The sequence below is a fragment of the Equus przewalskii genome, chromosome 9 (assembly GCF_037783145.1).
Source record: "Equus przewalskii isolate Varuska chromosome 9, EquPr2, whole genome shotgun sequence".
NCBI lineage: Eukaryota > Metazoa > Chordata > Mammalia > Perissodactyla > Equidae > Equus > Equus przewalskii.
The window spans coordinates 78,177,146-78,199,225 of NC_091839.1; the positions used below are offsets into that span (position 1 = coordinate 78,177,146).

Here is a 22,080-nt window from a genome sequence, read left to right on the forward strand (position 1 = left end):
GAGTGCAGGCGGCACAGCAGCGAAGGCGTAAGGTGTAAGTGTCAGGCCCACGGAAGAAGAGTCCTCACGAAATAGAACCATCCAGACACTTTTAAAATCACCTTTATTTTGGTTGCAAAGATACAATTTAGTTAGTTACTTAATATTTTATTTGTTCCCATTTGAAGTCTCACAGCTTGCCATGTAAAACATTGCCTTTACTATCAAACCGCTATTTAAGAACATTATAAAATACAAACTATAAACTAAGGTAATCCCCTTTACAGTTTTCAGGTTAGTGCATTAAAACAACATTGATTAAAAAAGGTGAGTGAGTTAATTGGCAAACATTCAATTCCTTTTCTATGAAGGATGGTACAAAACGGTACCCAAGGTAAACGCTAAATTTTAAGGGTTAGGTGCTGAAAAACGATAATTGTGTGAAAGTAACTTCTCAAAAGTAATCTGACCCAAGGATACAAATGTAACCATGATTCTACAGGACATAAGGAAGGTAATTAACTTTCCATCATAACAGCTGTGGAATACACAGCAAATAACAAGCTGGGACCTTCAGAATTCTAACACAACATTGTATTGATTTGTCATACTTTTCCTCCAAATTACATCAGACACTTGCAGTGACTACACGTTCCCCAGCAAACGTCAGACTTACACAGAGCCTATATAGAAACCGTCTACCCTTAGAATTTTACCAGGCAACCTCCAGCAAATGCTTCATATATACACATCAGGAGTATGAGATATACTAGGAAACCATTCACTGATTTCATTCAGAGAAAACAAGTCTTAAGACAAAACCAACAATGAAAGTTAAATAGACAATTTGTGCTGCTATGAACCAGAAAAACAGTACCACAAACAGATATGTTAATTTTTTTAAGTTACTGACAATATTTCCTCTGCTGGCCCAAGTCAAAATTAAATTTGAGATTTTTAGTCTAGGTTAACACAAATCTGGGTGCCTGTTACACTGTGACAGAGAGAGGCACACAGAACACATGTACCTTTAAATTTACTAATTCCGGAAACTAAGTCAAGTGGATAAATAAATTATACATGGGAGGCATACACAATGTGGGCAACAGCCTAACAGTTAGATTGAAAAGTATGGAAGTGATGCCAGCAGTGATACTTAGAAAAACTTTCTCTATTAGAAAACATCAGATCTAATCCAAAGGAAAATTCCCCCCAAATAATAACAAAATATGGGAACCATCGTTTAAAAAAAACAAAAAACCACAACACGATTACAGGCATCTTCCTACATAATTTAGATAATGTAGTGCAATAGTGTGCTCCTTTGTAATTTTAGCGGCTTGCTCCCCATGCGATGAGACTGATAATTACAACTCCGATGACAAGGATAGAAATGATGATGCACAGGGTTTTTCTGGATTTGCGCTGTAGATGCAAAAACCAAAAACATGTTTACAGGTGGAGTGGAGCATCTCCATAGCAACTGAAAATCATCTGGTTCATTTCTAAAGTAAAATCAATGGTAATTTACTGCCCTCAAAATGCTAGCTGTATTTTTTTGCTTCTCAAAAATCTCTTCAATACATATGACACTTTTCTTTTGAAAAATATTCTTCTTGAATTAATGGTATAATTCAGGGAGTAATTATTCAACTTTTGTTGGTAATTTTTCTGGGGGTGTGTTTGGGCTTAAAAAAGAAGACATAGAGAAATAAAAATTACTGACTTAGGCAACAGACTGAGGTTACCTATGTATGAAAACAAAGAATAGATTAAAAGTTTATATATTTTTAAACTTTCATCAAATAGTTGCTCTTCAAAATGAGTTATTTGAAAGTGTCAGAAAGTCTAAGTGTCTGGCAATTTTTCCTAATGTAAATTTACTAGTTTCCAAAATCATTCCCATTCTTTAATATTAATGCAAACTGCATTCAAAATCTCAACACACAAATAAAAAACAAAGTTAAAAAAATATTATAATACAGTCATTTAAAATATAAAGGTTTAGAGTTCTGTTCTAGTCTTCACTCCCACCCAGCTGTAGATTTCTGTAATGGCTTGTGTATCTCACAGCAACACGCAGGAATCCTTTTTCTTACAAACTACAAACATGTGTAAGTATTTCAGTTTCCACATCTCACATCTACATATTTCCCTGGAGCCCAGGTGGTCTCTGCTCGTTACCGTGTGCGATGTACGTTTACGAGCGCTGTGGCTCTCCACCACAGCTTCTCTGTTGCCCAGGGCGCCCTCCCTAGTGGGGAGCAGTGAGGTGCCCGGGTGCTGCAATGAAAGGCATCTCTCACCTTCCTTAACTCTCCGGGTCCACCCAACCCCTTTGGAAGCAGCGTATTTGCAGAGGCATAAGCTTCTATCAAGGCTTCCCCTCCCGGCCCAGGATGGCTCTCTTCTCATCCCTCAGGGCCTGTGGGATCCAGTATGGGGGCAGCTCCAGCTCTGGAGGTGCAGCTTGGGAAGATGTGTTCCTTTCCCCAGGTTGCTCTGGGCTTGCCCTTCCACAAGGAAGAGGAAAAGCAAAACCTGGCGATATGTCTACATCCCTCCAAAATCCAAAAAGCAAAACTAAACAACATGTAAGCCCACTCACTGATGAGTCCTACTCAACACTGTGCTTGAGCAGTTACAACTGTTGGCCTTTACAGATTACTGTGTGTGTGTTTGTGTGTGTGCATTCAACTGCTCTTGAAGGATGCCCACAGTGCCTGACACAGTGACATTAACTCTGATGAGGTGCAGATCTGAATTTCATGCACAAAGATGGTAGACACGAATTACTCCATGGTGAAGACAACTGGCTTGTAACTCAGCACTCTCTACACCACTTCACTGTTCTCTCTGCATCAGTGAATGTATCGTGACTCGTTCAGTGAAAAATGGCATTGAAATTATAGAGAACTTCCAAGGTTAGTGAGAAAAGTGAAACGCAATTTAAATATCTAAGATGATGACAATATCTTAGATATTTTATAAGAAGGTAAGGTCTGAGAAAATAATTATCAACAACAACAACAAAAATGGAGTTTTAAAAGGGAAATCAAATGCTAGGGTGTTTAGGGGTTCCCAGAGAGCTTGGCCTTATCCCTGCTGAGCATCAAAGCACATATGATGAGACACATTAATAGTTTGTGGTCCTACTACTTGTATAGACTTATACACTTTACATTTGACACACACATACGGACTCCCTCTATTAACCTGATTCACTTAAGAAATCCATTCATTCCTGGTGAAGGGTCTGCTGAACGCTGACATAGGACCTACTGGTCAAGGACACTCCAAGAAAATATAATTTCCACAGGACCTAAAGACATCTCTCTAGGACAAGGATCTTTGCCTTAGTCCAGAGTGTCACCAACAAAAAAGAAAGCAGAGAGAGAAGGGAACAGCCAGAAACGGGGGGAGAAGGCTCTCCCAGAGGTTTCTGGGTTGGGATGTCACAGAGACATCGGAGTCTGCAGGAGAGCCTGGAGCTCTCCACTGACCCCTCAGGACTTTAAACACCAGACTTCCAGCCCTGGGGGCCAGGGTTCTGGTTCCGTCCTGAGAGGAGACAGTCTACACTCAGTTTTAAACTGACTGGCATACTTCTGACCTGTCTTCCATGGAATATTAAAATTCAACATCTCCAGCCACTTTAAACCTGGTCACACACGCACAAACACACAGTTAAAGTCTAAGTTATAGGACAATTGATTATGTTCCACATTACCTGATAGTCCGCCGCCCTGGACAGCTGCTGGTTTGCTTGCTGAACGTGCACCTCTGCGTTTTCCACATTGGCTTCTATGCTGTCTTTAAAATAAAACACAGCCACCCACACACACGGGAAACTGTTAAACACGTGTTGATGCTCCAGTAATAGAGCTGCACAGATCACTAGACTGCATTCAAGGTAAGACTAAACATGTTCACTATTCAAAGGTTAATATTAGTGGCAGACGGACAGAGTTGAAATTTTTTTAAGCTGGCCATAATTCTTCCCTATATTATTTCTTGGGTAATCCAAAGATGACATAAAAATCTGAAGAAACGAAACTTGATCATCTTCATTACAAGCCTCGTTCTACCTGGTAACCCCTGAAAAGTACTGTCACCTGGCTTGAGTTCTCTGACAGCATCTCAGCTTTTACTTAGGGTAAATATAGACCCCAAAACCACCCTCACTCTGTGGCCATCATCAACCTACTTCTGTGCTGAGACTCAGCCCTCCTCGAGGACCCATGCAGTCTTCTCAAGTGAGTTTTCCTCCCCACCCTCCTCTGGCCTGGGGTGGAACGGGGGCCGCTTTGCAGCAGCAGAGACCACTCCTCCTTCCCACCGAATCTCAGTTTGAAAGCTCATGCTATCAACCTCACCCAACCCTCCCTGTTGGAGACATCTACAGATCTCACCGTCTGCTCTCCTCATCCAACCCTCCTCGTTGCAGACATCCATAGATCTCACGGTCTTTTCTCTCCTCATCCAACCCTCCTCGTTGCAGACATCTACAGATCTCACGGTCTGCTCTCCTCATCCAACCCTCCTTGTTGCAGACATCCATAGATCTCACGGTCTTCTCTCCTCACCCAACCCTCCTCGTTGCAGACATCTACAGATCTCACGGTCTGCTCTCCTCATCCAGCCCTCCCTGTTGCAAACATCTACAGATCTCACGGTCTGCTCTCCTCATCCAACCATCCCTGTTGCAGACATCCATAGATCTCACGGTCTTCTCTCCTCACCCAACCCTCCTCGTTGCAGACATCTACAGATGTCACCGTCTGCTCTCCTCATCCAGCCCTCCCTGTTGCAAACATCTACAGATCTCACGGTCTGCTCTCCTCATCCAACCCTCCTTGTTGCAGACATCTACAGATCGCATGGTCTTTTCTCTCCTCATCCAACCCTCCTTGTTGCAGACATCTATAGATCTCATGGTCTGCTCTCCTCATCCAACCCTCCTTGTTGCAGACATCTACAGATCTCATGGTCTTCTCTCCTCATCCAACCCTCCTTGTTGCAGACATCTATAGATCTCATGGTCTTCTCTTCTCATCCCTTGAATATTTTACCCGACTTGCTGACATTCTCCTCCACATTTCTATTAAACATATTGGCGACTTCAATCTCTAACTGCTGACCCGCTAATTCCTTGGCCTCTCAATCCCTTGAACACACAGTTTTCAAAGACTTTGCCCGGTACCCTTTCTCAGCCACCTGCCTCCGTGATGACACCCCCACCTGTCACGACCAGTAACTGCAGCTTCTCCATAATCTCAATTTCAGTCTCACTACCTGTTATCCTTACAGTTCACTCCTTCTAAGACCCAACTTCATTGATCTCCACTTCTTCATTGTCCCTCAAATACTTCATGTTCTCTCTTCCCTCCTTACCTGGCTTACATCCCAAGGCAATCATGCATCGTCACTTTCTTGCATTCACCCTCAGCTCCCCTGTCCCCTCTACTTCAGTCATATTTACATGACAAAGCCCTAACCAGTACCCATGCAGCTGAACATGGATGCAACAAAGAATCTCCTAGGCTGACTTACTTCACTTTAAATTCATGACTGCCAAGCAAGCCTACCTCATTTTCCCAGCTCCTGGAAGACCACGTCATTCTTTCTCCTTTCTCTTCACACTTCTCATGACTTCTCACACAGAGTCATTCTCAGCCAGTGACCTTGACTTCCAGGTCACTGAGACAACAGGAACAATCAGAAGACATCTCTACATCCTCCCTCGACCTTATCCACCAACTGCATGCAACAGCACCGGTGCTCTGCCTTCTCTCCTGCTGTCCGGGAGAAACAGTCCACACTCCCAGCAAGAACCCACCTCTCCATCCGTGCACTTTCTCCCATTCCTTGTCTCTTAACACAAGGACCTCCACCCAGCAATTTTCCTCTTTCTCACTCATCAGCAATATTTCTTTCCCTCATGAATCATTCCTAACCATCAATACCTACTATCTTAAAAATGAACCGAAAAACCCCTTTTGTTTATTCCACATCTACTGGCAGCTGTGCCCTCATGCTCTGGTCCACTTTCCAGCTTGACTCCTTCAAAGAGCTGTGAGTACTTGCTGCCTCCAGTCGCTCTCCTCTCATTCTCTCTTCCTCATGCTTTCACCTACACTATTTCACCAACACAGCTCTTGTCCCAGATCACCTACATCCTACACACTATTAAAGTCAGCAGTCAACTCTTGGTCCTCAGCTTACTTAACCTACAGCAGCATTTCCAACAGCTGACCAGCCAGTGCTCTTGAAGCACTTTCTCCACCTCATTCCAGAACAACACACTGACTTGGTTTTCCTCTACATCACTGACTATTCTTTCTCAGTCTTTTTTGTTGGTTCCTCTTAAACCTTCTGGGCTCTAAATCAGGAGTCAACAAACTTTTTCTAGAAAGGGCCAAATAATAAATATTTTAAGATTTGTGCTTCATATAATTTCTGCCATAAATGCTCAACTATGCCTCCGTCGTATGAAAGTTGCCATAGGCACAAACAAATAGATGTAGTTTGCTGACCACACTCTAAATATTTATAGGACGCAGGGTGAAGTCCTGAGAGCCCTTCTCTTCTCTGCCTACACCTGTTTCCAATGTGATCTCACCTAACCCACAGCTTTAAATCCCCCCCCGTGCAGATGATCCCCAGATTTATACCCCTAGCCCGGACTTCTCCCCTGAACTCCATGCTCACCTTCCGATGCCTATTAAACCCTCATTTGGGTGTCAACTGGCCCCTCAGACTTAATATATCCAGGAGTTATCGACTTACACCTAGCCAGACCTGCCCCAGTTAGAAAGCTCCCCATCTCAGAAAACGGCAACACCACAACTTTTGTGGGCCAGGCCAAAACCTTAGAGTCATCCTTGAATTAACTTTCTCACCCCATATGCAGCTGGGCAGTAGATTTTTTTGGCTCTACACTAAAAAAAAATCCAGAATTCCACCACTCGTCATCCACTTCACTGCTGCCATCCTGATCCAAGGTAACACAAGTGCTCACCTGGATTCCTGCAATAACCTTTGAAGTGCTTTCTCTGCCTTTGGTCTTGCCCTCCAGAGTCTGTTCTCAACCTAGCAGCCAAAGTGAGCCTTTGAAAACCTAAGTGAGACTATAACATGCTTTGCTCAAATCCTCCTGTGGCTTCCCATCTATTAATAATGATAAAAGTCCTTGTAACGGCTCAGGATGCTACATGATGCCATCCCATGACCTCTGACACTGTCTCCATCTTCCTCTTGCCTGCATCACTCCCCAACGATGCCAGGCTTCTGCCTGAAGGTCCTGGTGCCTGCTCTTCCTCTCCTGGAACACTTTCTCCTACTTGTTCCCTTACTTCCATGAAGTCTTCACTAAAATGTCACCTATCAGGAAGGCCTCACTTGCCTGCCCTACACAAAGCAGCAACATTCTCCACCACCAGCAGTCCCTTCCCCTGCCCTGGCCTCATCTTCCCCACCACTTATCACCATTTACTTACTTTTCTCTCTCTTTTTTTTAAATTGTCTCTCTCCTCCCATTAGATGATAAGAGCCACAAAGGGAGGGTCTTTTATCTGTTGTTTAATTTCAGCTGAATCTCCAATGTCTAGATTTGTGCTCAGATATAGCAGGCACTCAATAAATATTTGTTGGATGAACGAACGGTTTTTGAAATTTTACCCTGTGGCCTAGTGGGGCTACAGAGCAGGGTAAGAATGGACAAATAAGAGTTATATTAAACTATAAGTCCAAGTATTTCAACTGAACCAAATACAGGAAATATAGTAAATGTATCTTTAGACATAAGCACAGGTATCTTCATATTTCAAAATTACAAACATGATCAGGATCCTGATTAACATTGACAATTATACCTTAAACGAATTACTATTACATTTAAAACTTAAAGGGAGTCTCAGTCACTGACTTTTTCAAAGAATTTTTCTAAAGGAATTTTTATCACCTAAGTAATGCTATTAAATTAATCTACCAAAAAGCTATTAGAATGAATGAGCAGAAAAATGGCTACCTATTCCTTCTAATCTAAAAGACAAGACAACATGCACAATTACAAATAGCACACGTTTCCCCAAAAAGTCCCTGGTGTGATGAGAATTAAACCAGGACAAGACTGAAATCAGAGGTCCCAGAAACAGCCAGAACGATGCTGCACGATGCTCTCCATGATCTCAGCGGCAGGAGGCCCTGACTAAATCTGTGGCTCCTGAAATAAATGAGGGGGTCCTTTCAATTATTAGGAGCCAAAAATGAGATGTGCTTCAGCTAACGCCAAGGATGATGCTTTGCATGTTGTAGAGACTGTGCTCCCAATTCCCGGGGGACCGAAAGAGAGCAGGGGAACAGCCTCTCCTGCTGGAGAAGATGCCACAGGTCAACTGCGTCTAGCTCGCTCCCACCTCACGAAATCTAATCAGCAGGGCTTACCTATCATATCTCCTTGCTCATGAATCATCATTCCCAAATCTTTAAATATTTCATTAATATCCATAATATCAGCCTAAGAGAAAAAGGTACATTTTATTATAATCAGAAATTCAGTCCCCAATCCACAAAAGGGGAAATTTAAAAAAACCCAAACCACCACCCCATACACAGGCAAACAAGCATCCAGACTTCATACACAAATGTTGGAAATACTAGGAAACTATTTAACTATAAACAATCCCAACTAAAGAGACCTTGAAAAACAGTAACTTGTTCTCTAAGATAAGTTTGTGACATTAAAAGTATCAGGAGAGGCAGGATGGAAATGAAGGCTCTATCCTAGAGAGGGGCCCTGGGTCACTGAGTTTTGTCATGCAATCAGATTAGTTTTGTTAGCACAAGCAGTATTTCCTCACAAGAGTATAAAATATTCTTTTTTTTGGAGGAAGATTAGCCCTGAGCTAACTGCTGCCAATCCTCCTCTTTTTGCTGAGGAAGACTGGCCCTGAGCTAACATCCATACCCTTCTTCCTCTACTTTATATATGGGATGCCTACCACAGCATGGCTTTTTGCCAAGCAGTGTCATGTCCAAACCTGGGATCCGAACCAGTGAACCCCGGGCCAGCGAGAAGCAGAACGTGCAAACTTAACCGCTGCACCACTGGGCCTGCCCCTAAAATATTCTTGTTATGATATATTTCTAGTAAAAATTTATACATCAACTTGACAGCTTAAAAGAATAAAATATTAGGTGTAAATTTAAAGTCCCACATTAATAAATTTGAATATGCAATGGAATAGTGACGGATAAAGAAGTTATAAATTTACTTTTCTTCAATATATGATAAATATTATTTTGTCTGATTAAAGAGTAAAGTTTAAATATTTTATTCAGAAGGGGTGGGGCAATTTACATATTCATCCTGTGCCTTAGTTTCCCCATCTGCAATGATTACGACATAGTTAACCACTTCACGGAGGTTTTATGAGAACTAAAGGAGACAGTTGACATAAAGAATTCACCACATAGTGCTTGGCACACGGAAGTCCTCGATACACTGTAGCTGTTGTCAGCTATTATCAGCCCACCTTCTAGGGAACAGGTGGGTTCCGTAAGAACTAAGGCTTACTAAACCCTTCAGATTGCTTTGATGTCATAAAAATACTAGAGAGCAAAAAAATACTTTTAAAGCCCTCGTAAAAAGTCTTATTCACACAGGTGTGATGTGTATCATGTGCCAGGGGAGCCATCCAGACTTGCTGATCAGACAGTTATCTCCAGACTCCTATTTTCTCAATGCTAAGGGGACCTGAGAACAAAAAAATGTTGGGAGTGTAGGGAAGTATGTTCTCTCTTCATAGCACAAATTCTAAAGAGACTGTTTTTTTTTAAGAAAGAGAATAATTCTAATTTATCTAAGAAATGCCACCAAATTGATGTATTTATTTCGTTTTCTTTCTCGATCCCTCTCCGAGTATTATCTAAGCATCTTGAGGACAAACTCACTAAGATCAGAGCAGGGGCCCAACTCTACAATGTCAAGCTTACTTCAAGCTGCCGAATGGAAGACTCTCTCTCGTGAATGAGGCGGAGGTCATCTTCCGTAATTTCTTCATCCTGCACCTGCACTTGAGGTTGAGTTTGGCTAATAAAAAGAACATGAAAAAAAGACTGTTATTAAAACAATGGACTTTCTTCCTATTTAAGAAGTACTTACTGAATAGAATATTTTTTCTTCAAAGTCAGAGAACTGTTCACTTAAATTCCCAGAATATAACAGAAATACTAATCAAATTTCATTCATGTTTCATTTCACTGATATTATTTTTTAGAGTTATTATTTAATTACTGGAAACTCTATTTGGCAGCTAGGTATTTCTTCTCAGTTGACTTAAATCTCACACAGCCAATAATCTATATTAAATAACACTTAAGTCAATAATATTTACCTGAATAAATAATTATCAAGTATTATTGCAATACTGGAATATTTCTATATACTTATATACAATAAATAATTATTTTGAAAAATTTTCAAGTTTATTGTTTTCTATTTATAAATAACTTAGGATAGTCATGACATAACAGACTGAAAGCTTTAATTCTGTCTCAGGGACCACAATGTATAAAACGTATTTGAAAAACTCTCTTCTGATCTGTATAATGTTTTATACTTCTTACCTTTCCCAGGACACAAGATTCTTTTCTTTTGAGCTCTCCTCAGGAAAACCACCCTGAATAATTTAGTAAGAGAACGGACTGAGAAGGGCCAAAGAAAAACACACAGCACTCACATTTTCCCTCATTATAATCTAACCTGATTAATGTATGCACGGCAGTGTTCTGTGTAGAGAAACAGAGAAAAGTTCTTGTTGCAATATTTTAGGCCAACTACTTCAAATAATAATAACATTATATCCTAAGCTGACCAGGAAGCAATTCATTAACTATACTCAAGGGCCAAATAATAAATATTATTTGATTAAAACATAATAGAGTCTTGGAACGTCTACACTAAGGAACAACTTGTAATAGTTTCTAAGGGAATTTAAAATTAGGTTAAGTCAAAATTCACTCTAACTTATCCTTTCGTTGATTTTCTCCAGGTGTACATTGATATGATATATTCACAATGTTCATTTCATCACTGTCACATAAGCAGGAGTAAAGTGCTCTCTAAACTAGCAGACGCAAAGTAACAGCCTCAAGTTCAAGCAAATGTGGGAATACCATTAAAGATTTGACCCTCGATCTCTTCAGACAAAACATTTCTATATTTTTATATAATCTGTAATCCTTTGTTCCAGGACATGGACAAAACAATCACAGTAATACATAACTATTACCCTTAAAAACTGAGAACTTGAAAATAAATATTCAAATACTGATTTCCAAGATACTCACAGATCTTTCATGATTTAAAATACATGCCTAGGTAGTCTTTTCAGGGACCCTTAGAGAGTACTGTTCATTTTTACAATGCCTTTTTAAATACTTACAGATACTCTGGAACTGGCTCTTACTCGAGCAACAAACTCTTTCTCTTTCTCAGCTGCTTGCCTCTGGACCTTCTGAAAGTTTGTCAGCGACGTTGTGAATTCATCTACTAAGCGGTCCTTCTGTATTTTCCTTTGACGCTAGAGAAAAGTGGGGGGAAAACCTACTAGAATCAAGCTGTGAAGTTCCACAGAATTTGCAAAAGCAGGTTCACCACTAGCTGGCTCTTTATTTAATGCTGAAATTTTCACTCACTCTCCAATGACAGGGCCTTACTGAGGAATTCTCAATAACATTCTGACAATATGTTCAAATACTGTGTATCTTTACCTTGAAGCAAAAGGCCCATAACGCTGGATTTTTCACCTGAAATTGTCATCCTAAAAAGTGGGCCCTTATTTTAAAGTAATTCTTTTTTTTTTTTTAGGCAAATAAAACCTTATGCTCTTACCTAAGTAGTAACTTCTGCTTAGTAAGCAAGGAAAGAAATATGCGCCCCTAGGGACCCTCACATCTTGAACTGCGGGCGCCCTGTGTGAGGTCAGTCCTAGAAGGTCAGGAAGCAATCACGCAGGAAGCGCTTTCTCAGCACTGACTTCAGTAGGGGTCAGGGCATTTGCATGGACATAATCTTTGCTTTACTGAACCACCGGATACTACCTGGGCAATTAAGCATAGTTTTGTGTTCTGTGAACTAATCTCAAATAAGAGTTTATCCCCCTAAGTTCCTTTCTGGCCTAACAGTCCAGAGATCCTGCAGCACATCTGCTTTCTCTCACACTCACGGCACCAACAGTGTGTCTCACAGCTCGATACCTGTTCACTGGGGGTGGTGGGCAGGGATCCAAACTCTTTAATGTACTTGTCTGTTTCTTTGGCAAGCTGGTTAGTGTACTGCTGCTTCTGTTGCCTAAAGTGAGAGAAGACACATTATAGACAAAGAACTAAGATATTTCTTTAAGCCACGACTCTGCCACTTGACTCAACCCTGATGAATAATTTTATAAAAATCGCTTTTTTACAGACTGGCTCCAAATTTTCTCTATGAAAATAAAATTTTCCAGGTTCTATTCTTTGATAAATATTGAGCAAAGATTACAGGGAAGGTCCTTTCTCACACGGGGGGTAACCAAGTTTTGAGAAATACATAGCAGCTATTTAGAAAGGAGGACGACTCAAGCCAACTCAAGTTGAGCTTGTGAGGCGTCCGATGTTTGAGACACTGGGGGTGTGGGAGCCTTTATCTACAGCCCACAACGGGGAGCTCAGTGCATAAGTAAAGAGGATTTGCTGCCTTGCACTGTGTCCAGTTCCCAGATCTTTAGGGCACATCCAGCCACTCATATTTCTCTACCTTAGGGGCATTTATAGCTGATAGATACTTAAAAAAAAAAAGAAGAGAGAAAGGAATTGGCAGTAAGTAACAGTACAAATTTACTATTATTTAAGTTTGGTGTGGAAAAACGTAACAGCATTTCTCTGTAAAGGGAACAGAACACAATAAAAGAGGTAAATTACATCGGTATTGGTATCTATATTGCTAGCTAGCTTATAAAGTAAAAAGTAAGATTTCTAACTAAAGAATTTGACACTAAAAAACACCTCGCATTATTAATGTGATGCTTTACAAGTGACAACATCAGTACCTCTCATACACAATCTCTCATTTCAAACACATGCTGCTCACACTTAGGGTTCTTTAAAACAAGCAGATACTATGAAACAGTTTGTTTACATCTGTATTTGACTGATAAGGAAGAATTATAACCTACTTAAATCTACTTACCAAGTGCTCTGTCTTTAATATGCCTCTTTAAATCTTTAGAAAAAGTAATATAATTAAAATTCTAAAAAGACTTTAATGATGTCTACATTTTCAGAATCTCCACTATTAACCTTAGCAAAATATTGTAACTATTAAGAATTATGTGTTTCTATTCCATTTTATTTTAATAAGTCATGGTTTATTATTTAGATTTGGGGCATTTTTACCACTCTGACATGTATCTACTGCAGAAAAATATAATATAGATTAGAAATAACTGTAAATTCTTCAAATTGTACTTCAAAAAAATATGAATTACCATTACCTATCTTTTAATTTCTTCTTCTTTGCAATTTCCCCTTCTACAGCTAACACTGTTTGGCATATCACTTATTACAAATATATTACTTGAAATTTAGAGCTGTAACTAAGACTGAAGATTTAGATTCAGAATGATGGATGAATCATCAGACCCCCAACAGACATGTTTTCCCTACCAGCAAAATGGAAATAGTTCCTTGGATCGCTCTCACTCCAATGCTGTCAAGTTCAGATGAGAAAATGTGTGAAAACACTGTAAAATCTCTAACACTACACAGTATTCTTGATGTTCTTCTAACAGCATATTAATTTACTGAAACGTATTACATAATGTCATTATAAGATTTTTTTTTTTTTAAACAGAGGCTAATGCTTCTGAAATTCAAGGATGCAGGTGTGAGCTTTTCGGAGGATAGTTCCCACTGGATACACAGCGGATCTAAAACAAGGACAAGTCTGGCCACTGTAGGGCCTGCTGGCTGTGGGAAGTAAATCACACCAACAGAGAAGCTTAGAGAACCATTGTTCAGAGCCATCAAAAACAACATACTTAAAAGCTACAAGAAAGCAACTAAAGAAGTTCTGCTTTGACGGAGTAAGCCAGATCTATTTTATTTTAAAATAAAGAAAAACATCTGCCTTAGACTCTGGACAGGGAGAAACCTACACAAAAGCTTGGTACAAATAAGGAAGCAGAAATACTGTATTAATTTTCCACCATTTTCTCCAGTAAACATAACACTACCCACCATCAAGGAACATTACAACAGGTGTTTTTTCTCTTTTTTCTTTTTTGTTTAATTACATACTTACAGCTGTTGCCTCAATTCTGGTGAATCCTGAGGTGTCCCAAGCTGATTCAGAGTCCTCTGTATTTCTGCAGCTATTATGATGGAAAATAAATGTATAATTGTTACAAATGTTAGAGCAACAGAAATTAGTGCAAGCAATTGGGCAGTTAGAAATTAATACAAGCAACTGGGCAGTTAGAAAAAGACAGAAAAACAAAGAGAGAGAGAGGAAACATTACTTGAAAAAGAAGAAAAAAGAAACGATTTAAATCTAGTTAGTGACAATGGATTATTTATTTATTTTTTCCCTGAGGAAGATTCCCTCTGAGCTAACATCCGTGCCAATCTTCCTCTAATTTTTAGTATGTGGGCCGCCAGCACATCATGGCCACTAACACAGCAGTGTAGGTCTGTGTCCGGGAACCAAACCGGGAAGCTGAAGCAGAGTGCACTGAACTTAAGAACTTAACCACTAGGCCACCAGGGCTGGCCCCAACAATGGATTAATTTTCAAGAGGAAATTGTGTGGGGACGTTAACATGAAAAACTGCACTTATGATCCATAAATAGTCACTTCTTCTCTATCCATTAGAACATTTGGTACAAAGGCACATGGACTTTCAGTTAACTCTACTGGCATAAGAATCAGGAGGAAAATAATTCTAACAATTACATAATTCATTGGAATATAAAGTAAATAAATTACAGTTAATAAATGAGGGAGGAATAACAGAATTAGCAATAATCACTTTTCAACTATCTATGTAACAGGTGATTCTAGCAAGGATCCTCAAAGGAGGCTAAAACCACAGGACATTCACACGACCTCCAAGTGTCACCACATGGACGACATTATTATAAGAGTTAACTCTACCACAGACGAATGTGTTGCTTAAAACAAAAGATCCGAGTTAGCGCCACAACGGTACAAAGTCATGAGCACCCTGACATGATGCAACAGCAAAGTCACAAGGTGAGCCAAGCGTTTCTCCTGCCAAAGTATTTAACCTGAATCTAACCCTGGGAAAGAAATCAGACCAACCAAGACTGTGGGATAATCTACATAACAACTGGCTGGGACTTTTTAAAATGTCACTGTAAGAAAGGAAAAAAAAATGAAGGGTGAGGTGTCGTCTAAATTAAGGAAATAAAAAACTCCAAATAGTAAAACACCCAAAAGGCAATGTATGATTTTTGACTGGATTCGGAATCAGAAAAAAGAAAATGCTGTTAACAAAAATTGTGGGGACAGTTGGAGAAGCTTAAGTTTGAGCTGGAGAGAGGGATTAAACAAAGGCTGAACATGCCAACCGCTGGTGAACCCGGTGAAGGGGGTACAAAGAGTGCACTGTCCTACACTTTTACTTTTCTGTAGGTTTAAAACATTTAAAACCACAAGCCAGGGGTTTAGAATTCATGCTAAGCTCAGGATCCAGAAGTCCACGGCCACGGCAGTAAAGAGAGGCTCTTCACCAAAGAGGAGTCTGTAGGTTTGTGCACGTGTGTACACAAACCAAATGCCAGGTGGAAGTAAGCTGAAAATTCACCTCAGGGTAAGGAACTTTCACACTTCCGAGAACTAGAGAAAAACGATCCAACCCATCCACTCGTGTCATTTAAAGTAAGTGGTTTATTTACACAGCTTCAATGCGTTTAAACAGTCATTATTTATTTACAGAATCAAGGGAATGACTGTAACCAAAACACAAGACACCTTCTGCTCATGGACGATATAGTGAACACTGCTGCCATGTCAAAGCTGAGCAATATAAATACTGGAGAGGAATCACGGAGCAAATAGCAACCGTTAACCCTTCTGCTAGTTTCAAAGAATTTCTTTTTGCTTCCTTTTTGATAGTAGATTTTTGTAGGGTGGAGAAATTTTCTTTGCTGTTTTTAACTTATGGCTGCTTGTAATTAGTTATATACTTCCTTCTCAACCTCAACAGATTTTCCTGGACTACCTTACAGGGGTTTAAAGCTTTTATTTTCAAAAAAAGTTTACTGATAAGACAAACTGTGGTGTGGCCCCCTCTAGGACAGAGGCAGGCAGCTAGCTCACCTTAGGAGGGTTCTCGTCAGAAAAAAGTCCTATCAAGGGAGGAAAAAACAGACTTTCAATAAATGACACCAGGAAAACGGACTAACCACTTGGGGGTGAAAGCAGAGAACCGTGTCTTACCTCATACAGCAAAATCAATCTGTGATAAATTATTAACTTAAATACTAAAAGTTGGAACCATTTAACTGCCACAAAAAAGTACACAAATGTATTTATTACATGATCTTATTTACGATCTTTGCGTGAGGTATAAAATGTTATCTAAGTATGATACAAAACTAAAAACATGGGGGAAAATATGACAAACTGACAAAACAAAATTTTTAATGTTCTATGAAAAATATGTATCTATATTACAATTATATATAAATAATGTGTGTTTACTTATACATGGGAGAAAATATCTGCAGCATATGATGACCTAAGGGGTTAATATCCATAATATAGAAAAAACTCCTACAAAACGGTAATAGAAAAATAGTCCAATGAAAAATGGACAGAAGATATCTTGAAATTTACAACAAGCAAATGAACGTATGAGAAATTCAACTTCACTGATAATCAACTTTTCACATATCACCCTGGTAAAAATCAAGAAAAACAAGCAGGTAAGAATACAATCACAATCAAAAGCCCTAAGAAAACAAAAGGTAGAGACAGAGATAAGAAAGAAGGAACAACATCCACATGATGAAGAACTAGAAACAACTGAGAAGAGGTCAGACAAGCCAGTACAAAAGCGGATTGAGAACAGGAACTTTAATAATATTCACTGAAAAAATGAATAGCAATACAAGATTGAAAGTAGGTATCAATCCTGGAAAGGATAACTAACTTCAATGTATGAATGTTCAGCCATGAAAAAGAATTCACTAGAACTGCTTCTGAGAAGCCCAGTGGGAGCATAAACCCACTACGTGGTTATTTCCCTAGTTTGCTAACAGATACACTACCCTCAGCAACCCCACTTTTCATCCTCTCTGAGTAAGGCTCTTACAGAAAGAAGAGACAACGGAAAGCCGCTGGGGCCCTGCACACTAACAGAGCAGTAAACCAGAGCGACACCTACTCCTGTCGCATTGCTCAGAAACACCACCACAGACCTGGCAAGCTGGGAGTGGGGACGCCTCTCCTATTCCCATTTAACTGGCCTGGCTGGAGGCTACAGAAAGCAAATAGTCATGACGGCCATCAGAAGCTTATTCAGATGGTGACTCCAATTGCAATGCTCCTCAGAACGTGATCTGTGTACTGGAACAGATGGCCACAATCTCTGGCACCTTGCATAAACCTGCTGATCCATAAATTCTTTTTGCTCTCTCCTAAAAAACAGAGAGCATGAGACGGAGTTTGCTCTCAATCGGATGGGACAGCAGAGAGCCTTCAGTCTTCTCTCACGGTCCCACACACTCTGTACCTCTGTACCGCAAGTTAGTTCTCAAGGATACCGATCATCTCCTGAGGACATTACCCTAGTCCAACGCCCTGCTTACATCTGCGTTTAGGATCTGAAAAGCAAGAAACAACATGTGCTCTTGGGTGTCTTGAAGGATTGAGCATGCCAGCAGGTAGAAGATAAAGTCCATGAAAATCCAGGGCCCTGCTCCCAGTGAAGAATCGCGGTCCATTCATCTGTATGGACTGTTGACACACTCCTGCAAAGGAAATCACAAATTGCTTTTCTTTGCCGTCTCAAATAGAAACGGGGAACAACGCTTGGTGAAAATTTTATGCTGCTCCAACACATTTTACTGAATGCCCCAAATGTTGCCAGCCCTCGCTGCAACTCCCCAAAAGAAAGGCTATCCAGGAAATTCAAGTGGTGGGACAAGCAGCTCTACAACCTGGCTTTAACAACTGGTTGATGCAACGGTAACTCAAACGCCTGTGTAATATCAGGATGCTGCACAATACCAGTGGTGAGTCCCAAGAGGAAAACCATAGGAGTCCTTAGGAATCTTCGAGCAAAATCATGCTCTCTTTGGCAAACCAATGTTATCCTTTTGGGGAATAGTTCTGGTCTTGCTCTCCAGCCCTAGATAAAAAGTAAACAATGGTGTTCTAGGTAACCTGGTGACCTGAGCTGCCCACTATGAATGAGGTGTTATGTTATCTTGTTGGTGTATCTCTCTCTCTGTTTTGTTCTATGTATGTCATTCAGGCTGCCCCTCACCCCAACTCCTCCAGCACCTGTTCAATGGGATAATAAACTAGCAATGGTTATAGAAATAAAAGCCACACGAAGGCTCACCAACATGGACTTACCCTTTCTCAGATGAACATGATTACTGGCAATGCCATGGTATCAATTTGCAGCAAAAACAATCAAAAGTAAATATAGTCATGCACCACATGATGATGTTTCACTCAATGATAGACTGCATATACGACCTGCTCCCATAAGATCAGTACCACAGAGCCTAGGTGCGTAGTAGGCTATACCGTCTCTTTGCGTAAGTACACTCTATGATATTCACACAAGGACAAAATTGCCTAAGGATGCATTTCTCAGAACACATCCCTGTCTTTAAGCAATGCATGACCGTAATATGGCGCCATTCCTGGGGGTATCAGCCAGCCACCCAGTGGCAAGCTGACTGCACTCCTTCCATCTTGGTGGAGGCAGAACTTCATGTTCACCAAAATAGCAGGACTATGGATCTCATTACGCTTACTCTACTCCCCTCCCCGCATGATTCTACCAGCTTCCAATCCATGTATTAGTCACAATCATGGGATTCCACAGACCAGTGGTTCTGATCAAGATATTCACTTTGCAGAGAAAAATATTAACAGACTTTCCAAGGACAATGGGATTCACTGATCTACCAGAACTCCATTATCTAGAAGCTGCTGCACTGGTGGAATGTTTAATGGCCATGTGAAGACTTGATTACGGTGTCATCTGGGAGATAACATCTTGGGAAGCTGAAGTGCTAGGTCTTTAGGCTCACAAAAAGCCACTGCTCCAGGGTGCCATTTCATCCAAAGTGAGAAAGAAAACTTAGACTGGGGAACTCAGGAGTGCAAGTGAAGAGAGATACTTCACATTTACACCTAATTACCCACTTGCAAATTTTCTTCCATCCCTTGAGCTGATTTAGAGACAATATCCAAGCGAGGATGATAACTGTGTCTCTGCCTGAGAAGCTGAGGCCACATGTGACTACCTGGGGCCAAGATGGGATACGGCGACTGAGCTGACTCTTAGGGGGATGTAGGGGTATGCCCACACCCAGGGGTGGGGGGCGTGTGAATAAAGCTCAGGACATGAGCTGGAGGGAACCAGCTGATACTGTTCAGTCATGAGCGTGAGTACCATATAGCATGTGGCAGGAGCAGCAAGGCCCCAGGGTTGAAAGTCAGGGTGACTCCAAACAGCCGAGATGTTGAGAGAAGGCAGAAGGAACGAGGAGGGGCTACTAAGGAGAAAAGCATTAGTACAGACTCAGCCTTGTTTCCAGCTGCAGAGCGACGACGACGGCACCTGTCAATATTTTCCTCCTTGCTCTGGGATGCATGTATTTAGACAATTTAACTCTTGTCTCCTTCTCTATCCACATCCTTCAGTGCTTTACACAGGGTGTGCTGTTCGTGGTTACCCTTACATGCCGGTCCGCAAGCTAAGGACCCTGTGATTCAGCCTTGCAGACGCTGAGGACTGGGCTGGAAGTCACCCGCGAGCCCTGGCAGTGGGTGCAGGAACTACAGAGGCCTTGGTTTCGCCCCTTTTGTGGAAACAGGAGAGGAGCTCAGGCTCCACGATGGACAGCAGCACTATGTGAGACAGGGGCTTGCTTTCTTTTTCAAGCTCAAGTAAGCAAAAAAGGGAAACATATTCACTGTAGGAAACAAAAAGGATGAACTGTAACAGATGTTTACTTTTGGCCACCTGACACCCAGAACTCTTACTGCACTGGGATCTTCTGGGTCATCACGTCATGACTGCTGGGAAGCACCATCACAGAAGCGGTCGTAGGAGAAAAAGCCGGTTGTTGAAGTAACGACACTACTCCAAGAGTCTGGGAGCCTTGCCTATCCACCGTGAGTAACACAGGTGATTCCCTATGAGTGTCCCGGGCACAACTGCGCAAAGAAAGGCCAGACTCTGAAGCTGGTTATAAGCAAAAGCTAGATTTACTTAGTGCTATTTAGGTTTTATTGATACTGAAGTTCCTTACAAGTCAAATGCTTTAGCTGATAACCTTCTTTTCACTCTGAAACAATTATCTCAATAACACAGTATCTCATAAAGTGAAGTTTCTTAAGAATGGAACCACTATGTGATCGCCTAATAGAATGCATTTAATTAATGAGTGCTGGATGCTTTTCATAAATACGAATGTAAGACAAAGCCCCCTTTACTCAAGCAGCATGTAATCTAGAAAAAAAAAAAAAAGACATCATATAAATCCAGAAAGGAAGCAGTAGCAATAAACGCTATGAAACTGCTTCAAACAAGGACCTGCAAAACAGGTGTTCTATTGGAGGACAATCCAAAAAGCCTTAGTGGAGGTGGCACCGGTATTGGTTTTGAGGTGTAAGAAGCAGGACAATTTACTTTGGAGACTCCAACCTCTGATACCACACTCAGACATAAACTGAAATGATCAGATTACCTACTGGTTTCCTCCACCAGAAGGTAAACTCTGTAAAGGCAAGGACTAGGTCTTGTTCATTACTGCATCTCTAGAACCCACTATACTGTCGACACTCAACGAACATTTTTAAAACTGAACCACAAAAGAGCATTAGAAAGATCAAATCTTATATAAGAGGTGACATGTATTTCTAAGACATAAGGTATACAGAAGGGGAGAGTCAAGAAAGATAGATAGGGGTGCTCATTTATTGTTCATTCATCCACAAACACTTACTGGGCAACTGCTATGAACCCGGCACAGGGGAGCAGTTTCGGACATCAGCACCGATTCATCTGTGTTCCTTGAATTTGTACAGCTCTAAACTTGAGGATCAACAAAGGGTTATCATCTGATCGGGTGACAAAGGGCCCATGGAAACATAAATTTGAAATTATAGAATCAAATTTAGCAAACATATTATACGGCATTAGTTCAATCCTATTTTATAAATGAGGTTGAGAACCAGACAGGATAACTGACTTGTCTGAGAAACCGTACCTATTTACCAGACAAGCTGGGCTTAGAATGCAGATTTCTTGGTTTTCAAACAATATTTTTCTGTGTGCTAAAAGAGCTAAAAGACTTGCAAAAAGATTATTCTATAATCCAGGTGTACGATAGCTGCCAAAGCAAACAAAGGAAAAGTAAGTTCCTAATTTGAAGGAGTAATTTAAAGAAGCTGAGCTGCTCAGACGTACGTTTCAGGGCCCACCAGTGATCAGGAGGACCCTTCTGTTTGGCTGAAACTGATCAGGAAATAACTGCCTGTCCTTTCTTCAGGTCTCATGAACTGGCAAGATTCCAGAGACATTTTACATAGGACTAGCTTTATCCTCTTACACCAGAGGTCAGCAAATGATGGCCTTTAGGGGCCGACAGCCTGGTTCTGTATAGCCCTCCGGTTAAGAACGGTTGTTACATTTTTAAAGAATTAACAAAAAACAAAACAAAAATATCAAAAAAGAAGAATACGCAAGAGACCACATGTGACCTGCAAAACCTAAAATATTTACTATTTGGCTCTTTACAGAAAAAGTTGACTGACCCCTCTCCTAAATTAATAAAAATTACTAT

The 22,080-nt window shown here is 40.7% G+C and overlaps 1 protein-coding gene across 4 annotated transcripts in view; it reads right to left on the reverse strand.

Moving 5' to 3' along the window:
• Positions 1–86: 86 nt before the first annotated feature.
• The window catches only part of STX7 (syntaxin 7), a 47,792-nt gene continuing 25,798 nt past the window's right edge, over positions 87–22,080 (reverse strand). For 2 of the 4 annotated variants that reach the window (XM_070557180.1, XM_070557177.1), the window contains 9 exons: positions 17,857–18,018; positions 14,324–14,393; positions 12,241–12,334; positions 11,427–11,564; positions 10,609–10,661; positions 9,976–10,072; positions 8,425–8,497; positions 3,710–3,792; positions 87–1,404 (listed from right to left, as the gene is read on the reverse strand). In XM_070557180.1, the coding sequence (XP_070413281.1) occupies positions 1,312–1,404; positions 3,710–3,792; positions 8,425–8,497; positions 9,976–10,072; positions 10,609–10,661; positions 11,427–11,564; positions 12,241–12,334; positions 14,324–14,393; positions 17,857–17,995 (840 nt within the window). In that variant the 5' untranslated portion in view covers positions 17,996–18,018 and the 3' untranslated portion in view covers positions 87–1,311. The remainder of the gene's footprint in view (positions 1,405–3,709; positions 3,793–8,424; positions 8,498–9,975; positions 10,073–10,608; positions 10,662–11,426; positions 11,565–12,240; positions 12,335–14,323; positions 14,394–17,856; positions 18,019–22,080) is intronic. The other 2 variants (XM_070557178.1, XM_070557179.1) reach the window with 1 other exon arrangement.